General features: G+C 67.6%; 4 protein-coding genes across 8 annotated transcripts in view; 2 read left to right on the top strand and 2 right to left on the bottom strand.

Moving 5' to 3' along the window:
- Positions 1–880, bottom strand: part of PLCH2 (phospholipase C eta 2) — a 44,251-nt gene extending 43,371 nt beyond the window's left edge. The window contains exon 1 of one of the 3 annotated variants that reach the window (XM_036460949.2): positions 697–880. In XM_036460949.2, the coding sequence (XP_036316842.1) occupies positions 697–775 (79 nt within the window). In that variant the 5' untranslated portion in view covers positions 776–880. The remainder of the gene's footprint in view (positions 1–696) is intronic. The other 2 variants (XM_045570499.1, XM_036460947.2) reach the window with 2 other exon arrangements.
- Positions 881–8,913: 8,033 nt separating this feature from the next.
- On the top strand, positions 8,914–14,522 carry PEX10 (peroxisomal biogenesis factor 10). Of its 2 annotated transcripts, XM_036461011.2 has the most exons (6): positions 8,919–9,087; positions 9,679–9,759; positions 10,094–10,488; positions 11,742–11,917; positions 11,991–12,126; positions 13,056–13,234. In XM_036461011.2, the coding sequence occupies exons 1-6, from the start codon at positions 8,976–8,978 to the stop codon at positions 13,122–13,124; spliced, it is 969 nt and encodes a 322-aa protein (XP_036316904.1). In that variant the 5' UTR covers positions 8,919–8,975; the 3' UTR covers positions 13,125–13,234. The 2 variants fall into 2 exon arrangements, with proteins under 2 accessions (XP_045426483.1, XP_036316904.1); XM_045570527.1 differs by lacking the exon at positions 11,742–11,917 and having other exon boundaries at positions 8,914–9,087; positions 13,056–14,522.
- On the bottom strand, positions 14,482–23,147 carry RER1 (retention in endoplasmic reticulum sorting receptor 1). 2 transcript variants are annotated; one of them, XM_045570534.1, is made up of 8 exons: positions 23,012–23,147; positions 20,393–20,480; positions 18,984–19,088; positions 17,912–18,011; positions 16,644–16,722; positions 15,699–15,834; positions 15,121–15,253; positions 14,482–14,976 (listed from the first exon to the last, which is right to left on the bottom strand). In XM_045570534.1, exons 2-7 carry the CDS (start codon positions 20,471–20,473, stop codon positions 15,164–15,166), a joined length of 591 nt encoding a protein of 196 aa, XP_045426490.1. In that variant the 5' UTR covers positions 20,474–20,480; positions 23,012–23,147; the 3' UTR covers positions 14,482–14,976; positions 15,121–15,163. The 2 variants fall into 2 exon arrangements, with proteins under 2 accessions (XP_045426490.1, XP_036316915.1); XM_036461022.2 differs by having other exon boundaries at positions 14,482–15,253.
- Positions 23,148–23,368: 221 nt separating this feature from the next.
- MORN1 (MORN repeat containing 1) overlaps positions 23,369–25,116 on the top strand; it is a 28,908-nt gene continuing 27,160 nt past the window's right edge. The window contains exons 1-3 of the mRNA XM_036460822.2: positions 23,369–23,495; positions 24,294–24,365; positions 25,001–25,099. Of these exons, the coding sequence (XP_036316715.1) occupies positions 23,420–23,495; positions 24,294–24,365; positions 25,001–25,099 (247 nt within the window). The 5' untranslated portion in view covers positions 23,369–23,419. The remainder of the gene's footprint in view (positions 23,496–24,293; positions 24,366–25,000; positions 25,100–25,116) is intronic.

Below are 25,116 nucleotides of genomic sequence, written 5' to 3'. Positions count from 1 at the left end.
AACACCAGGACAGGGAGCAGCCGAGTGTGCGGGGGGCAGGCCAGCGCCCGCTTCCTGTGCCACCGCGCCCGCCTGGGTGGCAGGGCTTCTCCCAGGTGGGCAGATCCGCCCGCTGGACCCACAGCTAATTACACGGCGGCGGGAGAGGTCTGTGCCGTGGGCGGGGCCTCACCTGCACAAACGGGGCAGTCAGAGCAGCGGGCCCCTGGGGCTCAGGGCAGCCCAGGGAGGGGCAGGCGGACGTCCCACTTCCCGTCTGGGTGGCGACTGCCCCCCTCACCGGGCTGCTCACGGAGGCCCCTGCAGGACACTGTGCCCCTCCCAGCGCCCCCTTTACAGATCGAGAGAGAAGACAGTGTCACCTAAACTGGCACAACCGACTTCAGGAGGTCACAGGTCACAGATCCCAAGTCACGGAGAGGACAGGCCCCACCCAGGAGGCGCGGCCGCCAGGATCAGAAGCTGCTGAGGACCCGGAGCAGAGCCAGTGTGCACCTGCAGGGGGCCCCCTCAGCAGCCTGTCCACTGCCCCCCAAGGCACCCACTGCCCCCCAAGGCGCCCACCGCTCCCCACGGCGCCCACCGCCCCCCACGGCGCACACCACCCCCCACGGCGCCCACCGCCCCCCACGGCGCACACCGCCCCCCTCGGCGCACACCGCCCCAGAGACTCGCAGGGCCCGGGGCCTCACTCACCCACGGGCAGGACGTTGGCGCTCAGGAAAGGCCGCTGGCTCCGCAGGGGGGGCCCTGGGTCCCCGGGAGGGGGCGCCATGGCAAGGTCTAGGGCTCTGCAGGGGGCCAGCCGCTGAGAGGTGGGGTGACCTGTCACCAGCTGGGGTGCGCTGTCAGCAGGAGGTCCCTCTGTGCCGGGGTCCCCCGCCGTGATGGAGTCTGCCGCTCATGGCGCCTGGCGGGGGCAGGGGTGTCTGTCAGGCGCGGGGTTCCCTCTGCCTGGGACTCGGCCTCTTACAGAAGCCGTTGTGCTGCCTGGACAGGACCTGCCCCCTGGACCACACACCCCCCTCCCCCGCTCCCAGCCCAGGTCCCCCTGAGGTCACCCCCTGGTCCCACTGAGGTCACACTCTGTCCCACTGAGGTCACCCCCAGTCCCACTGAGGTCACACTCCGTCCCACTGAGGTCACACCCGGTCCCACTGAGGTCACACCCGGTCCCACTGAGGTCACCCCCGGGTCCCACTGAGGTCACACCCGGTCCCACTGAGGTCACACCCCGTCCCACTGAGGTCACACCCCGTCCCACTGAGGTCACACCCGGTCCCACTGAGGTCACCCCCGGTCCCACTGAGGTCACCCCCAGGTCCCACTGAGGTCATGCCAGGTCCCACTGAGGTCACGGCCCAAACCACTGAGGTCACACCCCATCCTACTGAGGTCACACCCCATCCCACTGAGGTCACACCCGGTCCCACTGAGGTCACACCCTGTCCCACTGAGGTCACACCCCGTCCCACTGAGGTCACACCCGGTCCCACTGAGGTCACCCCCGGTCCCACTGAGGTCACCCCCAGGTCCCACTGAGGTCATGCCAGGTCCCACTGAGGTCACGGCCCATCCCACTGAGGTCACACCCCATCCTACTGAGGTCACACCCCATCCCACTGAGGTCACACCCGGTCCCACTGAGGTCACACCCGGTCCCACTGAGGTCACACCCGGTCCCACTGAGGTCACACCCCGTCCCACTGAGGTCACATCTGGTCACACTGAGGTCATGCCCAGGTCCCACTGAGGTCACACCCCATCCCACTGAGGTCACACCTTGTCCCACTGAGGTCACACCCTGTCCCGCTGAGGTCACACCCTGTCCCGCTGAGGTCACATCTGGTCACACTGAGGTCACTCCCGGGTGCCGCACGGCCCTGTGGGCACCCCTCGGTCTGTGCCGTGAGGTGGGGCTGCTCTGGCTCCGAGGCTGCCATCTGCCCCTTGGCCACTTGGCCGAGCTCCAAGCCCCCAGCTCTCCCCCCAGAGGCCCAGGCCCCCTCCTCCTCCTCCCCCCTCCTCCTCCTCCTCCGTCTCCTCCTCCTCTTCCTCCGGGTCCCACTGAGCTCAGCCCTCCCAGCCACTGCTCAGGCTCCCCTCCTGCTTGGGGCCCCCTCCTCCTCCTCTCCCTCCATCCAGCACCTCCTGTGCCCAGGCCAGCCCCCCGCAGACCTCTGGGTGCCCACCCCTCCCTCCCGGGCCTCCTCCCAGCCTCCCCTTCCTCCCCGCCCCCAACCTCCCCACCAGTCTGCTCCCCGACCTCCTCCCTGGCCTCCTCCCTGACCTCCAACCGGACCTCCTCCCAGCCTCCTCCCCTCCTCCTCCCAGTCCCCCTCCTGCCCCCTCCAGCCCCCTGCCCGGCCCCCCTCCATCTCCCCTCCTGCCTTCTCCAGGTTATCCCTCCTCCTGCCCGCCCCCGCCCGGTCCCCCTCCTGCCCCCTCCAGCCCCCTGCCTGGCCCCCCTCCAGGTCCCCTCCTGCCTCCTCCAGGTTATCCCTCCTCCTGCCCGCCCCCGCCCGGTCCCCCTCCTGCCCCCTCCAGCCCCCTGCCCGGCCCCCCTCCAGCTCCCCTCCTGCCTCCTCCAGGTTGTCCCTCCTCCTGCCCGCCCCCGCCCGGTCCCCCTCCTGCCCCCTCCAGCCCCCTGCCCGGCCCCCCTCCAGCTCCCCTCCTGCCCCCTCCAGCCTGTCCCTCCTCCTGCCCGCCCCAGCCCGGTCCCCCTCCTGCCCCCTCCAGCCCCCTGCCCGGCCCCCCTCCAGCTCCCCTCCTGCCCCCTCCAGCCTGTCCCTCCTCCCCGCCCCAGCCCGGCCCTCCCTCCAAGGTCCGCACAGACCGGGACTCGCCGCCGGGCCCCGGGGTCCTGGCTCAGGAGCCTGTGGGCGTGGACCCGGCAGGACTCAGGACGGCTCGTCCTCCCACAGCCACGGCCCCCGCCCCGCCCTGGGCCCGCTGCCGCCGGGCTCCCCCTCACCGGGGTCTCTCCGCCGGCTCCCCTGGCCGCCAGGCTCTCCCCGACCTGGTCCCGGGCGGCGCTTCCTGGCGGCGGGAGCGGCCGTGTCCCGACACGCCTGCCGGGCGCAGGCCGGGCGTGGGGCTCAGCGGGCTGGCACCGGCACCCTCCGGAGGCACCAGCCCCGCCTGGCCCGGCACGGCCAGCCCCCAGGCGGGCACCATGCCACCGTCCCTGACCCTACCTGCCTGTCCCCGCCCCTCGAGCTCTGCCAGCCCCTCACAGGCCCTCCAGCCCCGGGCACCACTTCGGGGCAGCAGGAGGGAGGTGTCCCCAGGGCTAGTGGCCACGTGGGGTGGCGGGGAGTTGAGGGGCTGAGCTGGCCACGCAGAGCCCGTCCCTGGATCCCACCCCCCCCCCCGGGCTAAGGAAGGCACCTCCCGTCTCAGGCCTCAGGCCTCTGCTCAGACCTCGTCCCAGACAACAGTGGCTCCTTCAGGCCCTGGAGACGGCCCCTGCCCCCCGGTGCCCGCACAGGTGGCACCACTCATGCCAGGCGGGCTGGAGGACAGACAGTGTCCCCCCAACAGCGGGTCCCGGTTCCTCAGGACATGGGACCCAGACAGACCGGAGAGGGGCCCAGCCCAGAGCTGAGGGCCCAGCCCCGGCGCCCAGACCGGCCAGCTTGCTGGGGCCCTACCCCCAAAGAGTGTCTCCCATCCTGAGGACTCCAGGCTCCGGAGTGGCTGCCACAGAGCGTGGGGGGCCCTCTGCAGGCCCCAGCCTGCTCCCTCCAGCCCCCACCCCACCCCCTCCCCTGGCAGCGCCCAGGAAGCCGAGCGCCACACCCGCCACCGGCATCCCGGCAGGGACCCCTGCGGCCTCCTAGGATCGAGTGTCTGGGTGGGGCGTCCTCTCCTCCCAGACCACCCGCCCCCGACCACCCAGACTGTGATCCGGCTCCGGGGAGGCGAGGCCCCGGACCTGGCAGGTGGCTGTGTTGGGACTCTCCCTGGCCCAGTCCTCCTGGGTCCCCCTCCCTCTCTCAGGCTGCACCCCTGCCGCTGCCTGTCCCAGCTCCTCCCCCTGGGGCCCCGCAGCCAGCCCCGCCCACTCCCCCCACTCCCCCCCCACACCCCCACACACGCTGGCCAGTGCCCCCAGCTCAGTCTCCAGCCTGGGAGTGGGGTCCAGGGAGGAGGAACCCCGATGACGGGGAGGCAGCTCAGGGCACCCCCATGGCCGGCGGGTGAGGGAAGCTGTAGCTTCTCCTGGGAGCCACCTACCCCCCCCACCCCCAGCCCAGACCCAGAGGAGGAGGAGGAGGAGGCGAAGAGTGAAGGCTGGCGCTGGGCCAGACCCACCAGGCCATGGCAAGCCCTTCGCTCACGTGGGGCTGGGAGGTGGGGTGCATGGGGCCGGGGGGAGGGGCGTGTGGGGTCCATGCTGCTCAGAGAGCATCCGTTTCCCAAAGTGTGGCCCAAGGAACCCCAGGGGTCCCCAGAAACTTTCAGGGCCCAGGCGGTCTGACGTGTTTCCTAATAACGCACCCCAGCAGGAGGCCCCGCACCCCAGCAGGAGGCCCGGCACCGACTGGACGGCAGCTCCAGGAGCGGGGCACCGAGAGCTCGCTCCGCAGTGACCAGTTTATTCCACCTCAGCCCAGAGCTCACGGGGCTCAGATATTCTCTGCAAGGAGACCAGGGAGGGGACAGAGGGGGAGGGGACAGAGGGGGAGGGGCCCCGGGGGGGAGGGGACAGAGGGGGAGGGACACAGGGGGGAGGGGACACAGGGGGGAGGGACACAGTGGGGAGGGGACACAGGGGGAGGGACACAGGGGGGGGGGAACACAGGGGGGAGGGACACAGGGGGGAGGGACACAGGGGGGAGGGACACAGGGGGGAGGGGACACAGGGGGGAGGGACACAGGGGGGAGGGGACACAGGGGGGAGGGACACAGGGGGGAGGGGACACGGGGGGAGGGACACAAGGGGGAGGGGACACAGGGGGGAGGGACACAGGGGAGAGGGGACACAGGGGAAGGGGACACAGATGCCCTGGTCAGTCATGCTGGGGCCTGGGCCTATGAGGAAGGGGTGCCGGGGTTTGCAGGGTGACTTGGGGTGCAAGGAGGGGCTGGGGCTCTGGCTGTCATGGCCAGAACAGGAAGGCGGACTCCTGGTTGGACGGGGTTTCCCAGGCCCCCAGCTCCCCATGGGCCCCAGGCTGCTCTGCTCGGCCCTTGTCTGTACCCCGACAGGGCACACCTTGGGCCCACCTGTGCCAGGCCCAGCCCCACCCCCTGGCCACCACCCCAGTGCCTCCAGGGCCAGGCCTGCGCCACCCAAGGAGGGGGCGGGCCTCCGGGCTGCAGGCGGAGAAACCTGTTTCCCAGGTTCATCCCAGTGAGCGGTGAGATGAGCCCTGAGCCCTGAGCCCTGCCGCCACCTCCCCCAAGCCCCGGCCCAGGCCGTATGCGAGGGAGGGGGCGGCCACGGCGGTGGGGGGCAGGCTGGGACCCCCCCATAGCCACCTGCCTGCGGCCCAGCAGGGCCTCCCCCCCCTCCGCCCCCTGGGGACCCACGGGGCGGGAAGTCATGTGGACACAGGCCCGTTGTTCAGCAGGAGGAACCGGAGTGAGGGCTGAGGCTGTCCTTCGGGACAAGACGACAGAGTCGGAGAGAACGCCTGAGCCGCGCTTCCTGCCCGAGAGGATCCGAGAAACCTGCCCTGGAGCCAGCAGGGGTCTTCAGCCCGGGGTGTCCCGGCACCCTGGTGTGCCCCAAGGCCCTGCCCACAGGCAAGGTCCTCCCCCTGAGCCTGTCCAATAACAGGGCAGCAGCTCACCGTTCACCGTGCGGTGGGAAGGCCTGTCTCAGCCGCAAACACAGGTTTCCCCCAATGCACGCACACACTTTGGACGATTACAAAGGCGTGTGCACAAGACACATCCATCTTCACACGGAGCCGCCCGCGGTGAGCGCGCACGTAGGTTCGGGGGGACAGCCGATAAATAGCGCTTCCTCTCTGTCAGTCACAGAGTAAGGCTGCATCTGAGTGGTTAATTTGGTACCAGAAATCCTTACGTAATTTTTTTTAAAATTTACCGTTTATTGATCTCAGAGAGGAAGGGAGAGGGAGAGAAACATCCACGATGAGAGAGAACCACGGATCGGCTGCCTCCTGCAGGCCCCCCACTGAGGATGGAGCCCGCAGCCAGGCCCTGTGCCCCGACTAGGAATCGAACCCTGACCTCCTGGTTCCTAGGTCGATGCCCAGTCCCTGAGCCCCGCCAACGGGGTGGCGCCTGGTTTTTTAAAAAGTCACTTGGGGCCGAAACCGGTTTAGCTCAGTGGATAGAGCATCGGTCTGCGGACTGAAAGGTCCCAGGTTGGATTCCGGTCAAGAGCATGTACCTTGGTTGTGGGCACATCCCTGGTGTGGGGTGACACCAGCAGCCGATGGCCGCGGCATTAGTGCGGGGCCGACTTGTTTGGTGAGCGCAGTGGGAAACATTTCGCTTCCAGAGAGCAGGAAAAACAGGTTTACGTGCGAGACGCTTATAAATTTGTGCCGTTACTCAGTGTCTGGTAAGTTAACGTTCAAGAAGGAATGTTAATTTTTATTAAGCTGACCTGTTATTTTATGTTGATGACGACTCATGTGTCTCAGCCCCCCGTACCCGGCCCGTCTCTGTCGGGATGAGCCTGCGTTCCTATGAAAATGGAAGCCTTGGTTTGTTGTGGCCACACCCACTCACACCTGGGTCACTGGGCCCCCGGTGGCCTCTGAGTGCGACACGCTTGTCCTCTGTCTGTTCCCCACCTGCCACCCCCGTCAGTCACTCGCTCGGGTGCTGAGGGCTCAGACCTGCCCCTGCTCCTTCGTCCAGGAAGGTGCTGCCTTGTTCTCGTCCATGCTTCCTGGACAGCCCACAGGTCTGGGCGTTAAGATCCAACTTTCTGCCGTAACCTGTTTGGCTCAGTGGATAGAGTGTCAGCCTGCAGACTGAAAGGTCCCAGGTTCAATTCCGGTCAAGGGCATGTACCTTGGTTTCGGGCGCATTCCCAGTAGGGGGTGTGCAAGAGGTAGCTGATCGATGATTCTCTCTCATCGATGTTTCCAGCTTTCTATCCCTCTCTCTTCCTCTCTGTAAAAAATAAATAAAATATACTTTTAAAAAAAAAGATCCGACTTTCTCCCACGACCCTGTCTCTGTTGGTTTGAACACCGACCCAGCTGGAACTTGGAAGACGGGAGGAAAAGTGTTAAATATCTTAGCTCTCCATGGGGCTAGTGTTGACCAGGGGCCCCACCCCCGTTTGCCCCCCACCCCGCCCGCCTCGCCCATCCCAGAGTCCCAAGACCTGAGGACTAGTCGGTCACCCCCTCAGCCATGTCCACACCTTGACACGGAGGCCGGGGAGCGGTCACTCCGCTCTGTCTTTGGTTCCCATCTAAGTTCACACGTGGAGGTGTAACTCAGGCCCTGAACCCAACCCGCTCACGTGGTGGAGCCCATGAGCCCATGGCGACACCTGCTGGCCGTGCTGGAGTCTGACCCCCAAGTCCTGGAGCTCCAGCTGCTAAATGTGCATAGATTTTGGGGGGCGGGGGGAGGACACCCCGTAGTTAGGTGATACAACAGCGTTGCGTCTTTATTGGCCACCTCCCATGATAAAGTTGCATCTGACTGGTTCATCTGGGCATCAGAGATCAGTATGCAAGTATAGGCACCTAATTTTTCAAAAAGTCACTTTGGGCCCTGACCGGTTTGGCTCAGTGGATAGAGCGTCGGCCTGTGGAATCAAGGGTCCCAGGTTCGATTCCGGTCAAGGGCATGTACCTTGGTTGCACTCCCCAGCTTGATTAAGTCTACTCTATCACTGTCCTCTGTAAAAGTCAATATGTATTTTTTAGTCACTTTAGAGCAAAAAAGGAAGGCAATTATTACTTTTTTTCTCTGCCAGTGGCACCCAAACAAGCAGCTGTGGGCGCCCGTGATGGAACCAAGGCGACCTCTGTGAGGCGGGCGCTTCCCGGCCGGCAGCCGGCGGAGGCCGCGCTGGGCCCTGCCTCCCCCACAGGTGCCGCGGGCACTGAGGCCCCGGCCTCTGGGTCCCCCACACCCGCCTTCTCCCACTGTCCTTCCTCAGGCCCTCAGCCCAGCCTGAGGCTGTGCCCCTGGCAAGCCCCGGGGTGTGGCCCTGACCAGCCCCGGCCTCCCGGGTCTGCGCTCGGGCGGGCAGCGGGCGGGCAGCGGGCGTGCCGGGCTGGTCCTCCTGACCCTGGTCCCCAAGCCTCGGAGCCCCCGCTCCCAAACGGGGTCCCCAGAGCCCCTGTGGTGGGGCCGGCGGAGGGCGCCAGCGCAGGAGAGCCGGCCCCGCGCGGGACCGCCCCCCTCAGGCCCGGGTCCCAGCGGCCCGGAGGGCGGGAGGCGGGCGAGGCTTCCCCGGCTCGCGGGGGGTCACACCGCCTCTGGCTTCCAGGCCGCCGCTCAGTCCACGCGCGGGAGCAGCAGCTCCGCTTTCAGAACCGGAACCTCGCCCTCGGACCCGGGCCCGCCCTGCGCCCGCCCGGCTCCCGCGGGTCGGCGCCCTTTGAGCCCTGGCCTCAGGAGGCGGGGCCCCGCGGGGACCCGCCCCCGTCCCGTCCCGCCCCCCTCATCGCCCAATCCGAATCCTCGGGCTCGGCTGTCCTCCGACCCGCCCCGATGGTCCCGCCTACCATTAAGCCCCGCCCCTCTAGTCGCCCGTCCCCGCCCCTCTCACTGCCCAATCGGAGCCCGAGAGCCGCCCAACAAGTTCCCGCCCCCGTCCCCGCGCAGCCCCGCCCCTCAATCGCCCGCCCCCGCCCCTTTCACCGCCCAATCCGAACCCGCGAGCCCGGCTGTCCCCCGCCCCGCCCCAGCCTGGCCCCGCCCCACGGTCCGTGACGCACGATGTGTGCGCCCCACGCCCAGCCGGTCATCAGGCAGCGCCGTGTGGGCGTGGCCATCCGGGTTCCCGGGTCCCTGCAGCCATGGCTTCGGCGGCCGCCAGTCCCCCCGAGGTGGTCCGCGCGGCCCAGAAGGACGACTACTACCGCGGCGGGCTGCGGAGCGCGGCGGGCAGCGCCCTGCACAGCCTGGCGGGTGAGCGTCGAGGCGCCGCTGGCGGTGACCGGCCCGTGGGTGGTCCTGGGCGCCCCCGGACCCGCCCGTCGCACCCCCAGACTGCCGGAGGAGGAAGCGAGGCCGTGGGCGCCCGGCCGCCGGGGGTGGGCCGGGCCGGTGCTGAGGGGGCAGGGCCGGGCGCGAGTGGGCGCCTTAGGAATAACTCACCGAACACCCTGCAGAGTGGGCGTTGGCGTGCCCGGCCTCCGAATTGGGAGCGGGGGGTCCTGAGACCCTGGAACTGCCGAGGCCGGACGAGGGCGGGGAGCAGGGTGGGCGCTGGGCCGCCACTCGGTCTGTTACAGTCTGTCCTGTGGCCCTCCGGCGCCAGGACACTTCTCAGGCGGACCCCGGGGGGAGATGGACTCCGGGTGGGCAGGTACTGGGGAGACGGGGGGGGGGGGCCTGGCGAGGTGCAGGGGGAGCAGAATGGGCCGCTCGGAGCCGGTGGAGGGAGAGGGTGTGCGTTTGGGGCAGCTCCGCTTCGAGGACAGGGTTGTGCGGGGCCTGGGCAGCCGGAGGACCTCACTGAGCCCCTGAGCCCCCAGGAACATACTGCTCTGCTCTCAGGCGCCAGGAAGTGGCTGGAGTGGAGGAAGGAGCTCGAGCTGCTGTCGGACGTGGCCTACTTCGGCCTCACCACACTTGCAGGTGGGCTCCCCATGGGACCCAGGACCCAGGGCCACAACACACGCCAAGCCCAGAGGACAGGAGGGGGGCTGACAGCTCCCGGGGGTGCTTCCCAGCCTCCTCGGAGCCGGACCCCACAACCCTACCCTCTAAGGGGAGGCCAGGCCCGGAGCCACAGGGCCTCAGAGCTCTGACGGCCGTGCACCCGTCCTGTCGGGTTCCTCCTCATCCTCTCTGTGTCCCTGGGACCTTTCTCCTGGGTCGCCGGGTGCCATGGAGACCACTTCTCCGTGGCCGACCCCGTGGTCCGAGAGGGGCCCTGCCTCAGCCCCTCCCCGGTGTCTCCCGCCCCCAGGCTACCAGACCCTCGGCGAGGAGTACGTGGGGCTGGTGCAGGTGGACCCGTCCCGGAGCCAGGTGCCCCAGAGGCTGCGCCGCGGCGTGCTGGTGGCGCTGCACACGGTCCTGCCCTACGTGCTGGACAAGGCGCTGCTCCACCTGGAGCAGGAGCTGCAGGCCGACGGCAACGGCGCCCGCCCGGCTCCCGGCGCCTCGAGGGGCCGGTCGGGAGCCCGGCGCTGGGTGCACAGGCAGGTGGCGGCCCTGCCGGAGCCGCAGAGGAGGGCGCTGCTGCGGGCGGTGCTGGTGCTCAGGCAGGGCCTGGGCTGCCTCCACCGGCTGCACGTCGCCTGGTTCTACATCCACGGCGCCTTCTACCACCTGGCCAAGCGGCTCACGGGCGTCACCTACGTAAGTGCCGGCGCGCCCACGGCCTGACCCGGCTTGCCTATGCGGAGGTGGCTCTTCGGGCCTCTGTGGACCGGCACACGGGCTGGCCAGACCCTCCACTGGGCTTTGTTGGTTCACATTTTGCTAAAAAACAAAAACTGGGGAAGTTTAGTTTCCACAAACCCTGAGGGTCGGGCACGTGTGCCTTTGGGGCCACGCTTGGTGCCAGGCCCTGCGCCTGCTCCGTACTTGGAGCGCAGGCCTGTGGCCACACCTCCCAGCCGTGGCCACACCTCCCAGCCTGTGACCACACCTCCCAGCCTGTGGCCACACCTCCCAGCCCGTGGCCACACCTCCCAGCCTGCCCTGACTGTGGGTCACGTGTAGGTGTTTCCTGAGGAACTTGAGCCCCTTCGCTGACAGCGTCCCACTGTCTGCCCGCCAGCTCTGCTGGACGACAGCTCACACCCTCCTGTCCCAGTCCCCTGGTCCCCAGTCGCCTAGAAGCCGCCCCCGGACCTGCCTGCCCACAGAGGGTCTCCGGCCCCCTCTCCAGCTGCTCTCAGCATGGCACTCCCTTTGAGAAAGCCGCACCGACTCCCCTGCCCCTCTCCACCTCCCCCAGCAGCAGGTCCCGGGCAGGTGCCTCCCCTGTGGGTCCAGTCACGTCCCCATGTGCTCCTGTGTGCTGCTGAGCTGCTGACCAGGAGCCCGGAAACTCAGGCTCAGCCCCAGGCTCTGTCCTCTGCTGGGCACCGGGCAGCCTGGGCTCTTCTCTGCCAGGCACCAGGCCCAGCCGGTCTGCTGGCTTGGCTGCCTCATCCCCAGCCAAGGGAAGGGAGGCGGGCCGTGGCCGCCCCGTCACTGGCTGCAGGAGCGGCTGCTGACCTGTCACACCAGTGGCATGGGCACCTGTTCCTGCCACACAGCTGGTTAGAGCTGCTCCCGCCCCGCAGGGTGCTCTTTCTCAGGCTTCTTTGCTGGCTCCTCGCCTCTCTGAGATGGATCCTTGGATGTCCCCACCCCACATCCTCACATGCAGCCAGCGTGGTCAGCACACTTCTGGCTTCCGTGCTGGGACGAGCCCTGAGCTGTCCAGTAGCGCCCTGACTGCCCCCCTGTGCTCAGGCCCTGGGAAGTGCCCTGCCCTTCTCCCTCCCTGTGGGCGCCGAGGTGGGGGGGCTCATTTGACAGGACACGCACAGTGAATGCAGGCAGAGGCTGGCCTCCCGGTCTGTCCAGTCGTGTGACCGTCTCCGGGGGGCCCTTGGCAGCTCCGCCTCCACCGCCCGCCGGCAGAGGACCTGCGGGCCCGGGCGAGCTACCGGCTGCTGGGCCTGGTCTCCCTGCTGCACCTGGCGCTGTCCCTGGGGCTGCAGCTGTACGGCTTCCGGCAGAGGCAGCGCGCCCAGCGCGAGTGGAAGCTGCACCGCAGGATGTCTCGCCGCAGGTGTGCAGGGCCGGCCCAGGGCTCGGGGTGCTCAACAAGGACCTGGGGGCTCAGTCCTCTCCCCCAACCACAGGAGCCTCACGGAGGAGAAAGCTGTGTCCCGGAACTCGCTGTGCACCCTGTGCCTGGAGGAGCGCAGGCACTCGACGGCCACGCCCTGCGGCCACCTGTTCTGCTGGGAGTGCATCACCCAGTGGTGCGACACCAAGGTCAGTGCGACACCAGGTCAGCTCGCCCGAGTGCAGGCCCGTCGTGACCGCCAGGCGGCCGCCCTGAGCTTGGCGGGCGGGGGTTGGGGGAAGGGGTGTCTGAAAGCCTTGGTAAGCGGGGTCGGATTCGGAGTCAAGGCACCACGGCTGCCGTGTGTGTGGACACTTTGCCGAAAGCACCAGAGAACGTGCGCTGCTGGGAAGGTGTCCCTTCCCCGGTGGCTCTTGGTCACACACGCCAGACCCGCCCCCTCCAGCCAGACAGGCCCCCTACCCAATGACGGCTGTGCGGGAGCTCCTGGCTGCAGGGTGAGAGGGCGGGAGCCCGGGCCGCAGGGCGAGGGTGCAGGAGCTCCTGGCTGCAGGGTGAGAGGGCAGGAGCCCGGGCCGCAGGGCGAGGGTGCGGGAGCTCCGGGCCTCAGGGCGAGGGTGCGGGAGCCGGGTGACAGCAGAGCCTCTCACCTCCATGCTGACCCAGGGGGCCGGTCCCGGGCCCCTCACCTTCGTGGCGTCTCCGGGGCCGGCTGAGGGGAGTGGGAGGGCCACCGGGTGAGGAGGCAAACATGGGGCATGGTGCTCACGGCTCACCAGGCTCGGCTGCTGTCCCCGTCCCTGCTCTGGGCCCCATGGGTGCCTGACAGGCGAGCGGCCGGCCTTGCAGGGCGGGAGGGGAGCTGACCTGGTCGCACCCAGGTGGTCTTGGGGTGGGCCGCCCGGCGTCAGGGATGGGACAGAGAGGGGCACAGGCTGCCCCGGGGTGTCAGCCCCCGCCCGTCACTGAGGGGCAGGCTGGCCGGGGTGACGGCCCTCCTGGTGGGAGGCCTTGGAGAAACGCTGGCTGTCCTACGTTGATGCCGGTGCCGGTGCCGGTGGGGAGGGCGCAGTGGTCTCGCAGGGATACAGTCATGTGACCTCCCCCTCCCCCCCAGACGGAGTGTCCCCTGTGCAGGGAGAGGTTCCCTCCCCAGAAGCTGGTCTACCTGCGGCACTTCCGGTGACAGGACAGACAGAGCCACCGCAGCCGCTGCGGAGCGCCAGGCACAGCCCTCACAGACGTGGAGACCAGGGCGCCCGCCCACACCCTGTCCGGCAGGTGCCTTTCCTGCCTGAGGATCTCCTCAGACTGTGGAGGGAAGGGGAGACACAGAGCATGGACATGAGACACCTCGATTGGTTGCCTCTCACCTGGGCCCCAACTGGGCCGAGATCAAACCTGAAGCCAAGGTACATGTCCTTGATCAGACTCGAACCCATGACCATTCAGTCCGTGGGCAGAAGCTCTAACCGCTGAACCACACCAGCCTTTATTCACATGTCAAGTCTGTTCTCCATTTAGGATTTGAGGTCTGTCCTGGTCCCTACAGACTCTGAGGCCCTTGCCCCCTCGGGGGCGCCCTCTGGGGCAGAGCCAGCTTGCCCGAGAAGTTTTCCTAACATTGAGGCACAGACCCCCTCGAGTTTGGCACTAGGACAGCCGCCACCTGTGTCCGCCTACTTCCTGCCACAGCCACACACTGTATTTGTCAGGTTTGAAACCGTTTAACTCGCACCAGAGACAGAACTTGGCCATAAAGCCCCTTAAAAGCCGGCGTGTTGAGAGCCCTAAGGGTGGGGCCACCCCCGGCCAGGACCTTGGGTCTGCGTGGCTCCCGCTGGAGTGGCCACGCAGGCCGCTCCCTAGAGGGAATTGTCCAGCCAGACTCTGTTCTGAGGGAATGACGGTCATGGCCGCTGACCGGCCACTGAGCAGAGACCTCCCGCCGAGGGCCCAGGTGGCCGCCACCGGCCCAGAAGTCCTGACTCACACTTGGCCGAGCACAGCCTCCCGCCACGCCGGCCTGGCGCGCACTGGGACGGAGCGCTAGGTGAGGCGGCCGGGCCCTGGCCGCAGACATGCTGCTCGGGCCCGTCCACTCCAGGTTCCGCAGCGGCAGGTGGAGGTCTGAGCAGTCCGCTTCGAGCAAGAGCAGCCCTGGCCGGCGGCGAGAGCACCATCCTGTGCACCAAAGGGGTTTTCAGGTCGATCCCGGGGCACGTACGGGAGGCAGCCGTAGGTGTCCCTCTGACATCGATGCTTCTCTTCCCCCCTCCTCTCAAATCAAATCAAATGGACACATATCCTTGGGGGGAGGCGGGTTAGAAAGCAGGAAGAGCTCAAGTCCAGGTGGGCAAAATGGCCAAGAAACCCGTCCACGCCCGATGGCAGAACCCCAGGACACGGGCAGCTGCTCACCGAGTGTGAGCCCCGACCCCCAGAAAGGACTCCGGCTCCGCGCCTGCCCAGCCCTGCCTCGCTCTGCCCACCCTGTGCCTGGCAGAGTCCCGCGGGCGCTTCTGGATAAAGACTCCGTGCGGAAGGGGACACCGTCTTTAATAAAGTTTGAATTAAAAAGTCACTTAGGAAAAGGGTCAGAGTATCTGTTTTCAGTACATCAGAAAGTCGGCATGCAGGTCCACGTTGATCCTGGAAAGAGCCGGGACCCACAGAACTGGGCCTCCCGCTCGCTGCTGTGGGGCTGCCGTATGGGAACTCAAATTAACCAAGCAACTCTTTACGTATGAAAGAATGTCAAAATAATCCAAACAATTAAAATATAATATATATTTATAATTCCAGGCCCCACAGCAATCATGTGGCTAAGACAGAGCTCCAGTCATGAGGCCGTGGGACCGCCTTGGTGAGGGGCGGCTGGGAGGCGGCTGGGACCGGTGTCCTGCAAACCTGTGAGCGCGGCTCCTGCTGTGGCTCCGCTCCCGCTGGGCTGGGTGTGGCCTCCTCGGTCCTTCGCCCCCAGCCCCTCGGCCACGGCCCAGCCCGACTCCCAATTCTGTCCGTTACACCTGGCGTCACTGCAAAGGAATCAATGCAATCAGGTTCAGTGGCAGTTTCCTGAGAACCCGTTATTTCAGTAACAAATAAGTGAAGTCTCTTTTACAAAGAAAATCCGACTCCCTCGCCATCAACTACTTTATGTGGAAAGAAGGCGCGGTTACAATGGCTCAGACCGCCGCAGGCTCCGAGGGCAGCGGGCGGCGTCTAACTCGCAAACGTCTTGCCCACGTCCTCCTTCCCCTTGTACGTCCTCTTGCCGTGCGTGAACGGGATGTACCGGTACTTGATCATGTGCTGGGGACAGAAGGACACGCGTCAGGCGATAAGAGGGCTCCGGCAGCGAGCTTCCACCCCTGGGTCCCTCCAGAGCTGGGGAGCGGGGCGGGTCCGGTCGGAAAAGGTCCCAGAGCAGGAGGGGCCGGGCCGGGAGGCGCCCTGGCAACAGGGAGGTGATCTGCCCAGGCCGCTTTAGGGTCCATGTGCATAACCCTGCACTGTCGGGCAGGTCCTGGCTCTGACCCACAGGACGCAGTGCCAGGAGGGTACCACCAGGACCTTTCCACCCAGCCCAGGGCTGTCTGCCCGGCCCGTTCCCCGACACCGGCCGTGGCCCAGAACCCCTGGCAGAGGGGAGGGAGCCCGTGTCCCCACCCCAGGCCTGCAGAGCTGCTGCTGCCGGCCCTCCCCACGCACTGTGGCCGCTGTGCAGGCCCCGCCTTGCGGGCTCGGGCCCGGGTACCTTGATCTGCCTCTTCATGGTGATGCAGAAGAGCATGATGAAGTACATGACCAGGATGGGCCAGAACACAGGCACATTGAACGCCTCGAAGAAGGTGCAGACCATGGCCACCAGGATGCCCTTGGTGGCCGAGTGCCTGGGGGGTGGGGGGGAGGGGAGGGAGCATCTGACATGGGCTCTGGCCGGACACAGCTCCGTGTCCTCCCGACTCGCCCGTCTGACCGCAGTGCGGGTGCTGACCCACTCCCCCAGGGACCACCAGGGCTCCACCATGCAGCCTGGCCCCCGGCCCCACTGACCCTCCTCCTGGGCTCCCCTTCCTACAGAGCAAGCCGGCTTCCTGGGGGCTCCCAGGTCCCCCCCCCCCCCCGAATGTCACGCTCAGTCCCAGCACGCTGAGCGCCACCAGGTCCCCCCACACGGTGGCTCAGTCCTTCAGGGTTTTGACCCAAAAGTTCAAGACAAAGGGCCCAGAGCCCCACCCCGACTGGAGTCCCCTTCACAGAAGTCACTGCCTCTAGGGGGTCTGGGGAGCAGCCAACCTGGTCCCCTGGCCCAGCACTTCCCGGGGCACAGCCACCCAGCGCCCGCCCCGGGCGGCCCAGCGCGGGGACACCTGAGCGGAGGGGCGCTGTCCGGCTGCCTCACCAGAGGGGAGCAGGAGAGAGACTGCCACGCAGCCCACCCTTCGGGGGGCGAGTCAGCAACGTACCCGGAGGCTCTGCCTGGAAAAACCTCTTTGCACTTTGCATGTTTCAAAGACCTTTGGCCTCAACTGGGAGAGGCCAGGCAGCCGTCACAGGGGCCTGGCCACCCCGCCTGCAAGCACAGGCTCCTGCTGGGGCGAACCCCGTTCTAACCAGTGACGACAGCGCTCATTTCTCCGAAAACTCCCCCGCTGCCTCAGGCGGACCCCGGCCTCGAGGACCGCTCCGGGGCACTCACCAGAACTTAAACTCGGGGAGCCTCCGGATGAACGGCCGGAACTCCTCGTTCTGTTTGGTCGGCAAAGAGGGGCCGTCATCTGAAAGGCAGAGCGCCATCAGCAAAGGCGCACACATGGCGCCTCTCACTTCCACGACCTACACCTGCCCCGCACCTGCCCCCCACACACACACCCCCACACACACACCTTCCCCCCGAACAAGGAGAGCGGGCCTCCAGCCAGTCAGAGTTCGGCCGCTGCTACAGAAAGCCCGTTAGAAACCCTTCAGGAAGAACTGCATGGGTTTCAGTTGCTTAAAAACCCAGCTGCCCCTGGGTTACCTCCGCACACCACCAGCACCACACCGAGGGGCAAAAGGAGACTGGTGTCCGCGGGGGACAAGCCCACCCGCCCGCACTCTACCCCCCCCACCCCCCCCCCCATCCCACCCCCCCCACCACCACACCGAGGGGCAGAAGGAGACTGGTGTCCGCGGGGGACAAGCCCACCCGCCCGCACCCTAACCCCCCCCACCCCCCCCATCCCACCCCCCCCACCACCACGCCGAGGAGCACAAGGAGACGCGGGGGCTGAGCCTGCCCGCCCACACCCCACCCCACCCCACCCTCACCTCCACCCCTACCCCCACCCCACCCCTACCCCCACCCGCCCGCACCCCACCCCCCGCCCCCCCACCCACCCCCCACCACGCCGAGGCAGGTGCTGCTGCTGCTGCTGGAGAAGCTGCGGCCGCAGACACGGCCTCAAGTTCTCCCCCTCCCGCCAGGGGCAACATCTCTGTCCAATAGTCTGCAGAGAAGGGGCTCCGGGTCAGCACTGCACAGCGAGGACACGCCGGCCCTTTCTCCCCAGCCAGGGCGTCCCCAGGCGGGCAGGTGCTGGGACAGGGACACCCCTCCCGCTGCCCGCCCCTCCCTGCTGCCCACCCGCCCAAAACTGGCCGGAGCAGCAGGGCCGGGACCCGGAGCGCCACCCACAGGGCTGCCCGGGCTCAGGCCCAGCTGTGCCGTGAAGCTCTGGCTACATGAGGCCCAGCTGACGAGGTGGAGGTGCCTCCGAGCCAGGCCGGCGGGCGTCCACCCTCACCCTGCACCCTCTGCACGCGGCCTCACAGCTCCACGCTGAGCCTCGGGGTGAGAGGGAGCAGCCAGCGACGTGGCCGAGGAGCTCAGGGAGCCGCCACGACCGGCACCAGGACGGCTCTCAGAGCAGGCGCCGCGGTCTGTGTCCGGAGGCGGAGCGGCCCTGCAGCCGCGGGCGCGCCTACCTGAGTCCTCCATCAAGGACGGGTCCACCTTGGGAGACAGGAACGCGATGAAGAGGTTCAGGTGGTAGATGCCCAAGGCGTAGGTCACGATGTACCAGCCCTGGAAGGGAAGCCAGCAGGTCAGGCCGGAGGCGCCGTGGGCACGCTGCCCTCGCCCGGGCTGCAGACTGGTCCGCCGGCCAAACTCAGAGCAGACACGTCCCTCACGGAGGGGGTCACGAGGGACAGCAAAGTGTGGCGACCGTCCATGGGGACAGTTCCTGCTCTGTGTCTCAGAGGACAAGCCAGAGGGCCAGTGAGATGCCCAAATCCTGAAGCCACCAGCTCCTAGGAGCGCAGAGGGAGGGTCCTCACAGCCGAGTGCCTGGGCCCCGTCTGCCTGACTGCTGACAGCCCTGCTGCACCTTGAACCTGTCCCCACACACACTGAGAGCCTTCCTAAATCCCAGGAGAAACCAGAACCAACAAAACCGGAAATCAAGAATGCAGTTAAGAATGTTCTAGAGCCCCACGGCCTCGGGAGAGGAGGCGGAGGAACCCTGCACTGAGCTCCCTTGGGGAGCCCGGCCACCCTCCAGGTCAGAAAGCAGCCGGTGCGCAGGCCGTGGCCGCCCACAGCCTCCACAGGCCCAGGCCGAGGGGCCACCAGGTGTGACTGGGACAGTCACATGACCCCGCCTGGACTCTCTAACGCAAGGTTCCTGGCTTGTTCTTGACGTCACAGAACGGACCGAGTTCCGACTGAAAACACAGAACTAAACCCAGCGGCAGTGACTTCACCGCGAACCGCAGGCGGCCGTCCTCGGCGCTCCCGCTGCGCTGGCCGGCACAGCCAGGAGGAACGCCGAGGGAGTGTCGGCTCCGCGTCCGGGAGAGGCCCAGCAAACGCCGCGTCCACCTGCGGACATGCCCTCCTCCGTCCCAGGCAAAGCCAGGACACACCTGCCGCTCCAGAGAGAACGCAGAACCGGCCACCTCCCAGAGAACCCGCCTCAGGCCAGGCAGCCGCCAGGCAGGCGCCGCGAGGCGGACCCACACGCTCAGCACCGCGGCGGCCTCGCCTCACACCCACCTGCAGCAGGTAGACCCGGATCATGTAGACGAAGCTCAGGCCCAGCGTCACCACCCATCGCACGGCCGTGTACGGCGTGGACCTGTCCAGCCAGGACTGGTAGATCTGCAAGGACAGGGGCGCGGCGTCACCCGCCCGCCCGCCCGCTGCCCAGCGGGCCCAGGCTGAGCACCCCGGGCAGCAGCGGCGACAGCCGACCCGTTTACGGCGACAACTGGAGGCAGGGCAGCGCCCGGGCAAACACACACCGAGCAGACGTCCCCGGCACCGGCGTTCCCGCCGAGGCAGGAACGCGGGCACCGAGGAGTCTCGCCTGCAGCAGGACTCCGCCCACTGGCCGGGGCCGCCCCGCCCGGCACCCTGGAGCAGGCGCAGGCGCAGGCGGCGGACCTGCAGCCGTGGAGTCTGCAGAGGAACTCGAGTTTATATGAACATACGCATGTATGTATGCATCCATGTATAATAGCATGTATGTTTCCAACTTACTTTTGAAATTGCTTGATTTGAACACTTAGGTTTTAATTGTGAAAACCTTCACCCACTCATGAAGGTACAGAATGTGCGAACCCAGGCCCCTCCCCCACTCCCACGTCGAGCTGTTCAAATCCTTCCCGAGGTTAACACGGACAGCACGGCGCGCAGACGCCCGGGGCTGACCGCAGGGACGGAGACCGCGTGGTGCTGGGCACTGTGGAGGCGCCGCTGGCCGCACAGGCTGTCCCAGCCCACGCTGCTCCAGCACGGAGTGCACACGGCAGGGGCCACGGATGCAGAGGCAGGTGCCAGAAGGGGCGCCGCTCAGTCTGTACCACTTGGAAGCTGAGATGGTTTCCTCGTTATTAAAGGTTGGAAAACAACTCAGAAACCAAGCATGTGGTAAAGCCCAGGGTCATCCATGGCCCCTTAGAAGATACGGCTCCTGACAGAGGGAGCCGGTCCTGAGAGCAAGTGCGAGGCTCCTGTGCCTGCCTGCCCCCCTCCCCCGTCACTCCCATCCCCCTTACCCCACCCCACAGCACCCCCACCCCCGCCGTCACCCCCACCCCACAGACACCCCCACCCCCCGTCACCCCCACCCACAGACACCTCCACCCCGTCACCCCCACCCCACAGACCCCCCGTCACCCCCACCCCACAGACACCCCCACCTCACAGACACCCCCCGTCAACCCCCACCCCACAGCCACCCCCACCCCACAGAAAACCTCCACCCCGTCACCTCCGCCCCACAGGACCCCCGCCCCCCCGTTACCCCCGCTCCACAGACACCCCCACCCCACAGGACCACCCCGGGCCCCATGGCACCCCCGCCCCTCGTTACCCCCCGTTCCACAGACACCCCCGCCCCCCCACCCCGAGGACTCCCCAGTCACAGCTCCGTGCAAACGCGCACCGGCACCGGCACCCACCTGGCCGAGGCGTGTGAAGAACCTGTACACCACAGAAGGCTTCCCGTGGACGGAGTCTCCCACGCTGTCCCCTTCGGACATCCTGTAACTGAGCAAGCGCACACGCTGTTAACCAGGAAGAGGCAGGGCTGGGCCTCGTGCCACCCATGGCCGGCCTCCCCGCACCCTCTGCCGGGCGCCTCCCGTGCGCTGCCTGGAGAACAGCAGGTGACACGGCTGGTGGAGGGCCAGGAAGGCACGTGACATGCAAAGCAGCCCTGGGTGGACTTTCATTTCTCCACGTCACCCAGGGCCGCCCTGCCACAGCCGGGCCACTGCACCCACGCCTGCCGCTCCTCAGACCGCCTCCAGCACCTGCTCCTGTCACAGCCCGGCTCCTGAACGCCCTCCTCTGGCCCAGCCCCTCCCCGCGGCCACTCCAGCCCGGCTCTCCTGCCCCCTCAGGCCGCATCCTCCCCTCCTGAGAGGAATGGCCACGTCCGACCAGGGGTCAGCTCTGCGCCCCAGTTCCTTATCGGCAGGTGGAGTAATGCTAGCTGCTCATGACTATTTCAACACCTGGGGACGGGCCTGCGAGAACCCGCAACCCAGCGAGTGGGCAGCATCGCCCGACTTCACCCGGACGAGCAGGTCTAGGCAGCGAGCGCCTTGCCCGAGGTCAGGAGCACGGACCCACCGGCCGCTGCCCGGTCCTCCGAGTGAGGACCCAGGACCCAGGCGCTTGCTGTCCCTAAGCTGGCCAAGAGGCCAGGACAAAGCTCCCCGCTGCCCCCGCCCACAGGCGGTTTGTTTCCACGGCCCCTGAGCTGTGCGGTGAGACCCGCTCCTCATCTGGGGAAAGGTTCTCATTCCCAGACGGGACACAGGCTGAGGCGTCTGGGGCCCATCAGCCCTCCGTTCACCGCTGGCACCTGCCCGCCTCCCCCGGCTGAGCCCGCGCTCCAACACGCTTCGCCCCAGGAGCATGCAGGACGTCCTCTCTGCAGCGAGGGCAGCAGCTGGGCTGTGGTCCTGGGTCTCAGACAGAAACATTTCCCAGTCACCACTTCCACTGAAAGTCACCGCAGTCGGCCGAAACCGGTGTGGCTCAGTGGATAGAGCGCCGGCCTGCAGACTAAAAGGTCCCAGGTTCGATTCCGGTCAAGGGCATGTACCTTGGTGGCGGGCACATCCTCGGTAGGGGGTGTGCAAGAGGCAGCTGATCGATGATTCTCTCCCATCGATGTTTCTAACTCTCTATCCCTCTCTCTTCCCCTCTGTGAAAAATCAATAAAACATAAAAAATTTAAAAAAAGTCACCGCAGTCCCCTCTGCCACAGGAGCCAGCCGGCAGGGTACCAGGGAGACGCACACAGAGACGGGGGCTGACCAGGACAGGATGCCGCTCCGGGCCCCATGTCGTCGCGTCCCGGAGGGCAGCTCTCCATCCGCCGGGGAGAGTCCGCGTTTCCTAAGGAGCTGACCAGGCAGCAGGAGCGCATCCCAGCAGTCGCCATTCTGCGGTTCCTGGACGATGGTCCCAAGCGGCACCTTCTCACCACGGAAGTGGTTTTTCTCACACCGAGGCCAGGGTGAGCCGGACAGAGAGCACCCGCTGCCCGGTAAGGACGCTGCAGGTGCCCGGCACCCCGTTCCCGGCCTCTGACCAGCAGCAGCCCCGTCTCCAAGACACACATGTCAACAACACGAAGGATGTGAACTTTGGAGTCAAACGCGCTGCCTTCAGCATACGAGTCTGCGGCTTCCTCGCCCAGGGCGGGCCACATTCCAGCCCGCGGCCTGATCCCCGCACCCCGGTGCTCCTCCAGGTGGGGTTCACCGCGGCCCGCGGCCTCCCTGGCACCCGCGGCTGGTCCTGGCTGGGTCCTCAGCACAACGCGCAGTCACCTCTCCTCGGTCCCTCCTGGCTTCTCTCTACTTCCTCCACGGAGCGCAGGCCTGGAGGGGCCTGGCTGGGCCTGTCGCCCGGGGAGGCCTGGGACCAGCAGGCGGCGGGTAAGCTGTCAGCTGGACTGCAGCGCTTTCTTCTCAGTCACACAAACAAAGCGGGACCGAGCACCAGGCTGGGGTCGTGTGCAGCCTGTCGGGCGTCTCCGGGTCCCCTCTCCTGGCAGTGAGCAGCGCAGGCTCCCGCCTCCGCCAGCGTGGCTGCCTCCCGCCCCTCGTCCTCCTGCGGCCTCCGGCGCCGCTCCCGCCGCCGAAATGCCCGTCCAGCCATCGTCGGCTGCCCCGCACGGCCGAGGGCTCCTCCCGCCACGGCGTGACCACCCCGGGGTGTCCACCCGGCCCCTCGCCGCACCCGAGCGGGCCACCGCGTGCGCTCAGCGGAGCGCGTCCACCGCCGGGGCCTCCCGGCGCCCGGCCTCAGCACAGGGTCCTGCCGGCGGCGGCGCCCTCGGATGTGCCCTGGCACCGACGTGTCATCTCGAGCGGCGCGACTGCAGCCCGTCGCCTTCCCGCCGGGCCCCCGGACACCGGACACCGGCGCGGGGACGGAGGACCGCGGCGCCCCGCACGACCGGGCGGGCGTCGGCCGAGGACCGATCACCCACCGACCCGGGGCCCGGCCCTCCTGCCCCGCCTATCCCGCCCCGCCCGCCGCCCGCCGCCCGCCGGTACCTCGCGGCTCTGCAGCGGCCGAGCGCGGTCTCCGAGGGCCGCGGGGAGGAGGACGCGGGCAGGGGCCGCGCCGGCGCTTCGCTCGGTCCGGGAAGGGGCAGACTAGCACTTCCGCTCTGTACTGCGCGGCGCCGCCTCCGGGCTTCCAAGATGGACGCCTGGGCGGAGCCAAGAGCCTCCAACCATTTCCGCTTCCGGTGCGGGCGCCTTTTCCCGGCGGAAAGAACGTAAGCGCCGGAAATGCGCTATGCCGCGCAGGCGCAGGCGCGTCGTCTGGCTCCGGGCCCGCACGACGCCACTCCAGATCTTGCGATCGCCCAGAGGCTGGGCCCGTGACCACACCCCTAGCGACCAAGCAGCCAATAGAGGAGGCTGTCGCGGTTGGCAAGGTAAACCGCTAGCGGCAAGATGGCAGCCGCCAGCCCAGGGAGCCGGAGCTCCCGCCCGCAGCGTCGGGACCCGCAGGGGCGGCCGCCACAGGACGGTAACGGCTGCAGGGCTGGGCAGCGGGCGGGGGGCGGCTGCCCTACGCCCTTCCGGGCCTCCGTCCGGAACCCGCGCCCCTGATCCCCACGCGAACCTCCACCAGCCCCGCCGGTCGCCCCTGGCCCTGGAAGCGGCTTCGTCTCCGCGGGTGCGGGTGCGGGTGCCCCGCGGGCCGGGCCGGAGGGGCCTCGGGGCCTGGAGACCGAGCCGGAGGCGCCCGAGCCTGGACGCGCGGTTCGGAGGTTTGACGGGAGCTGTCCTCAGAGTCAAAGGAAAGGGGCTGAACTCCGAGTCCACGCCGCGCTCCCCTAAACCGCCCCCCGCAGGCTGTGCCCCCCACACACACCAGGGGACTGGGGGGGGGGGGATGGGGGATGGTGCGCTCAACAGCGGCGTGGCAGGAGGGAGGGCTTTGTTCTGATGGGCCTGGAGGCCACCGGAGGGGCCAGCTCTCCCCCCACCCCCTACCCCCCACCCCACCCCCGCATGCCCTCACCTCCCTCTGCTGGCTAGGCTCAGCTCAGAAGTCCCCTCTCCACTCTCAAGGCCCTCCCACCGGGCCTGCCTCTGCGGGAGTAGGCCGGCTCAGCATGCTTGGTGCATAAGCAAACGAGGGAGGGAGGGGAGAGGGGTGGGCAGTAAACAGGTCAAGTCCCCACTCCAGACTGAAGCCCGGGCAGCCATGTTGGGAAGTGCACAGACCCCTTGAGGACCCCCAGCCCGCCCAGCTGGAGCCTGGGCTGGCCGCCATCTGGGCTGCCCGTGCCACATGCTCACCGTGTTCTGTCCACGTCAGGTTACGGCGTCTACGTGTACCCCAACTCCTTCTTCCGGTACGAAGGGGAGTGGAAAGGAGGGAAGAGCCACGGTAAGAAGCCTCTGGCCTCTCCCCGAGGCTGCCCCCCTGGGGGGAGGGGGGGGGACGGGTGCCGGGGGGACTGGGCCCCTCACGGCCACCTTCACCCGGGCCTGCCACCTTCCCGCCTTCAGGGTGCATCTCTGACGAGAAAGAGCTTGTCTCCTTTCGTGGGACGTCTCAGCCGCAGAGAAGCCAGTGTCTGAACGGCACTGGCGGTCTCTCAGTGTCATGTCTGCCTGGGGCTCTGCTGACAGTTCTGTTGAGGAGGAGAGGGAGGGAGGGAGAGAGAGAGAGAGAGAGCGTATTGATGTCAGAGAGACACATTAACCACTCGCCTCCCACACGCACCCCAACTGGGGGTAAGAAGCAAACCCACAGCCGAGGTGGTGCCCTTGCCTGGACACGGAGCCCGGCTGAGACCCCGGCCGGCAGGCGGACGGTCCGGCCCCGGAGCAGGCGGCCGGGCCCGTGTGCTTCCGTGTGAGCCCTCGTCCCCGTGGCCCGCCCAGCGCCGTCGCTGTCGGAGCCTTTCGGCTTTTCTGGCGGTGCTTCTGCCCGAGGTTCCCACTGCTACTCACGTCGCGGCTCTCCCTGGGCTCTTCTCCCTGAGAAGCGTGGGGGCTCCCGCGGTCCGTTCCTCCCAGGCCGCGGGAAGCTGCTGTTTAAGGACGGCAGTTACTACGAGGGCGAGTTCGCGGACGGGGAGATCATGGGCCGAGGCCGCCGCCACTGGGCCCACACAGGTCAGCCCCGCGGAGCC

The sequence above is a fragment of the Pipistrellus kuhlii genome, unplaced genomic scaffold (assembly GCF_014108245.1).
Source record: "Pipistrellus kuhlii isolate mPipKuh1 unplaced genomic scaffold, mPipKuh1.p scaffold_m20_p_34, whole genome shotgun sequence".
Taxonomy (NCBI): Eukaryota; Metazoa; Chordata; class Mammalia; order Chiroptera; family Vespertilionidae; genus Pipistrellus; species Pipistrellus kuhlii.
The sequence above is the reverse complement of the archived record's forward strand: the minus strand, read 5'-3'. Positions and strand labels throughout refer to the sequence as shown.

Excerpts from the sequence above, each read along its gene's own strand:
- PEX10 (XM_045570527.1), top strand. The coding sequence starts at position 8,976 with ATGGCTTCGGCGGCCGCCAGTCCCCCCGAGGTGGTCCGCGCGGCCCAG. Across the intron at positions 9,088-9,678 it reads CGCCCTGCACAGCCTGGCGG|GCGCCAGGAAGTGGCTGGAG; the intron begins GTGAGCGTCGAG and ends CTCTGCTCTCAG. Across the intron at positions 10,489-11,990 it reads GGCTCACGGGCGTCACCTAC|GAGCCTCACGGAGGAGAAAG; the intron begins GTAAGTGCCGGC and ends CCCCAACCACAG.
- RER1 (XM_036461022.2), bottom strand. The coding sequence starts at position 20,473 with ATGTCCGAAGGGGACAGCGTGGGAGACTCCGTCCACGGGAAGCCTTCT. Across the intron at positions 18,012-18,983 it reads TCCGGGTCTACCTGCTGCAG|GGCTGGTACATCGTGACCTA; the intron begins GTGGGTGTGAGG and ends CTTCCCTTCCAG. Across the intron at positions 16,723-17,911 it reads GTCCTTGATGGAGGACTCAG|ATGACGGCCCCTCTTTGCCG; the intron begins GTAGGCGCGCCC and ends TCTGCCTTTCAG.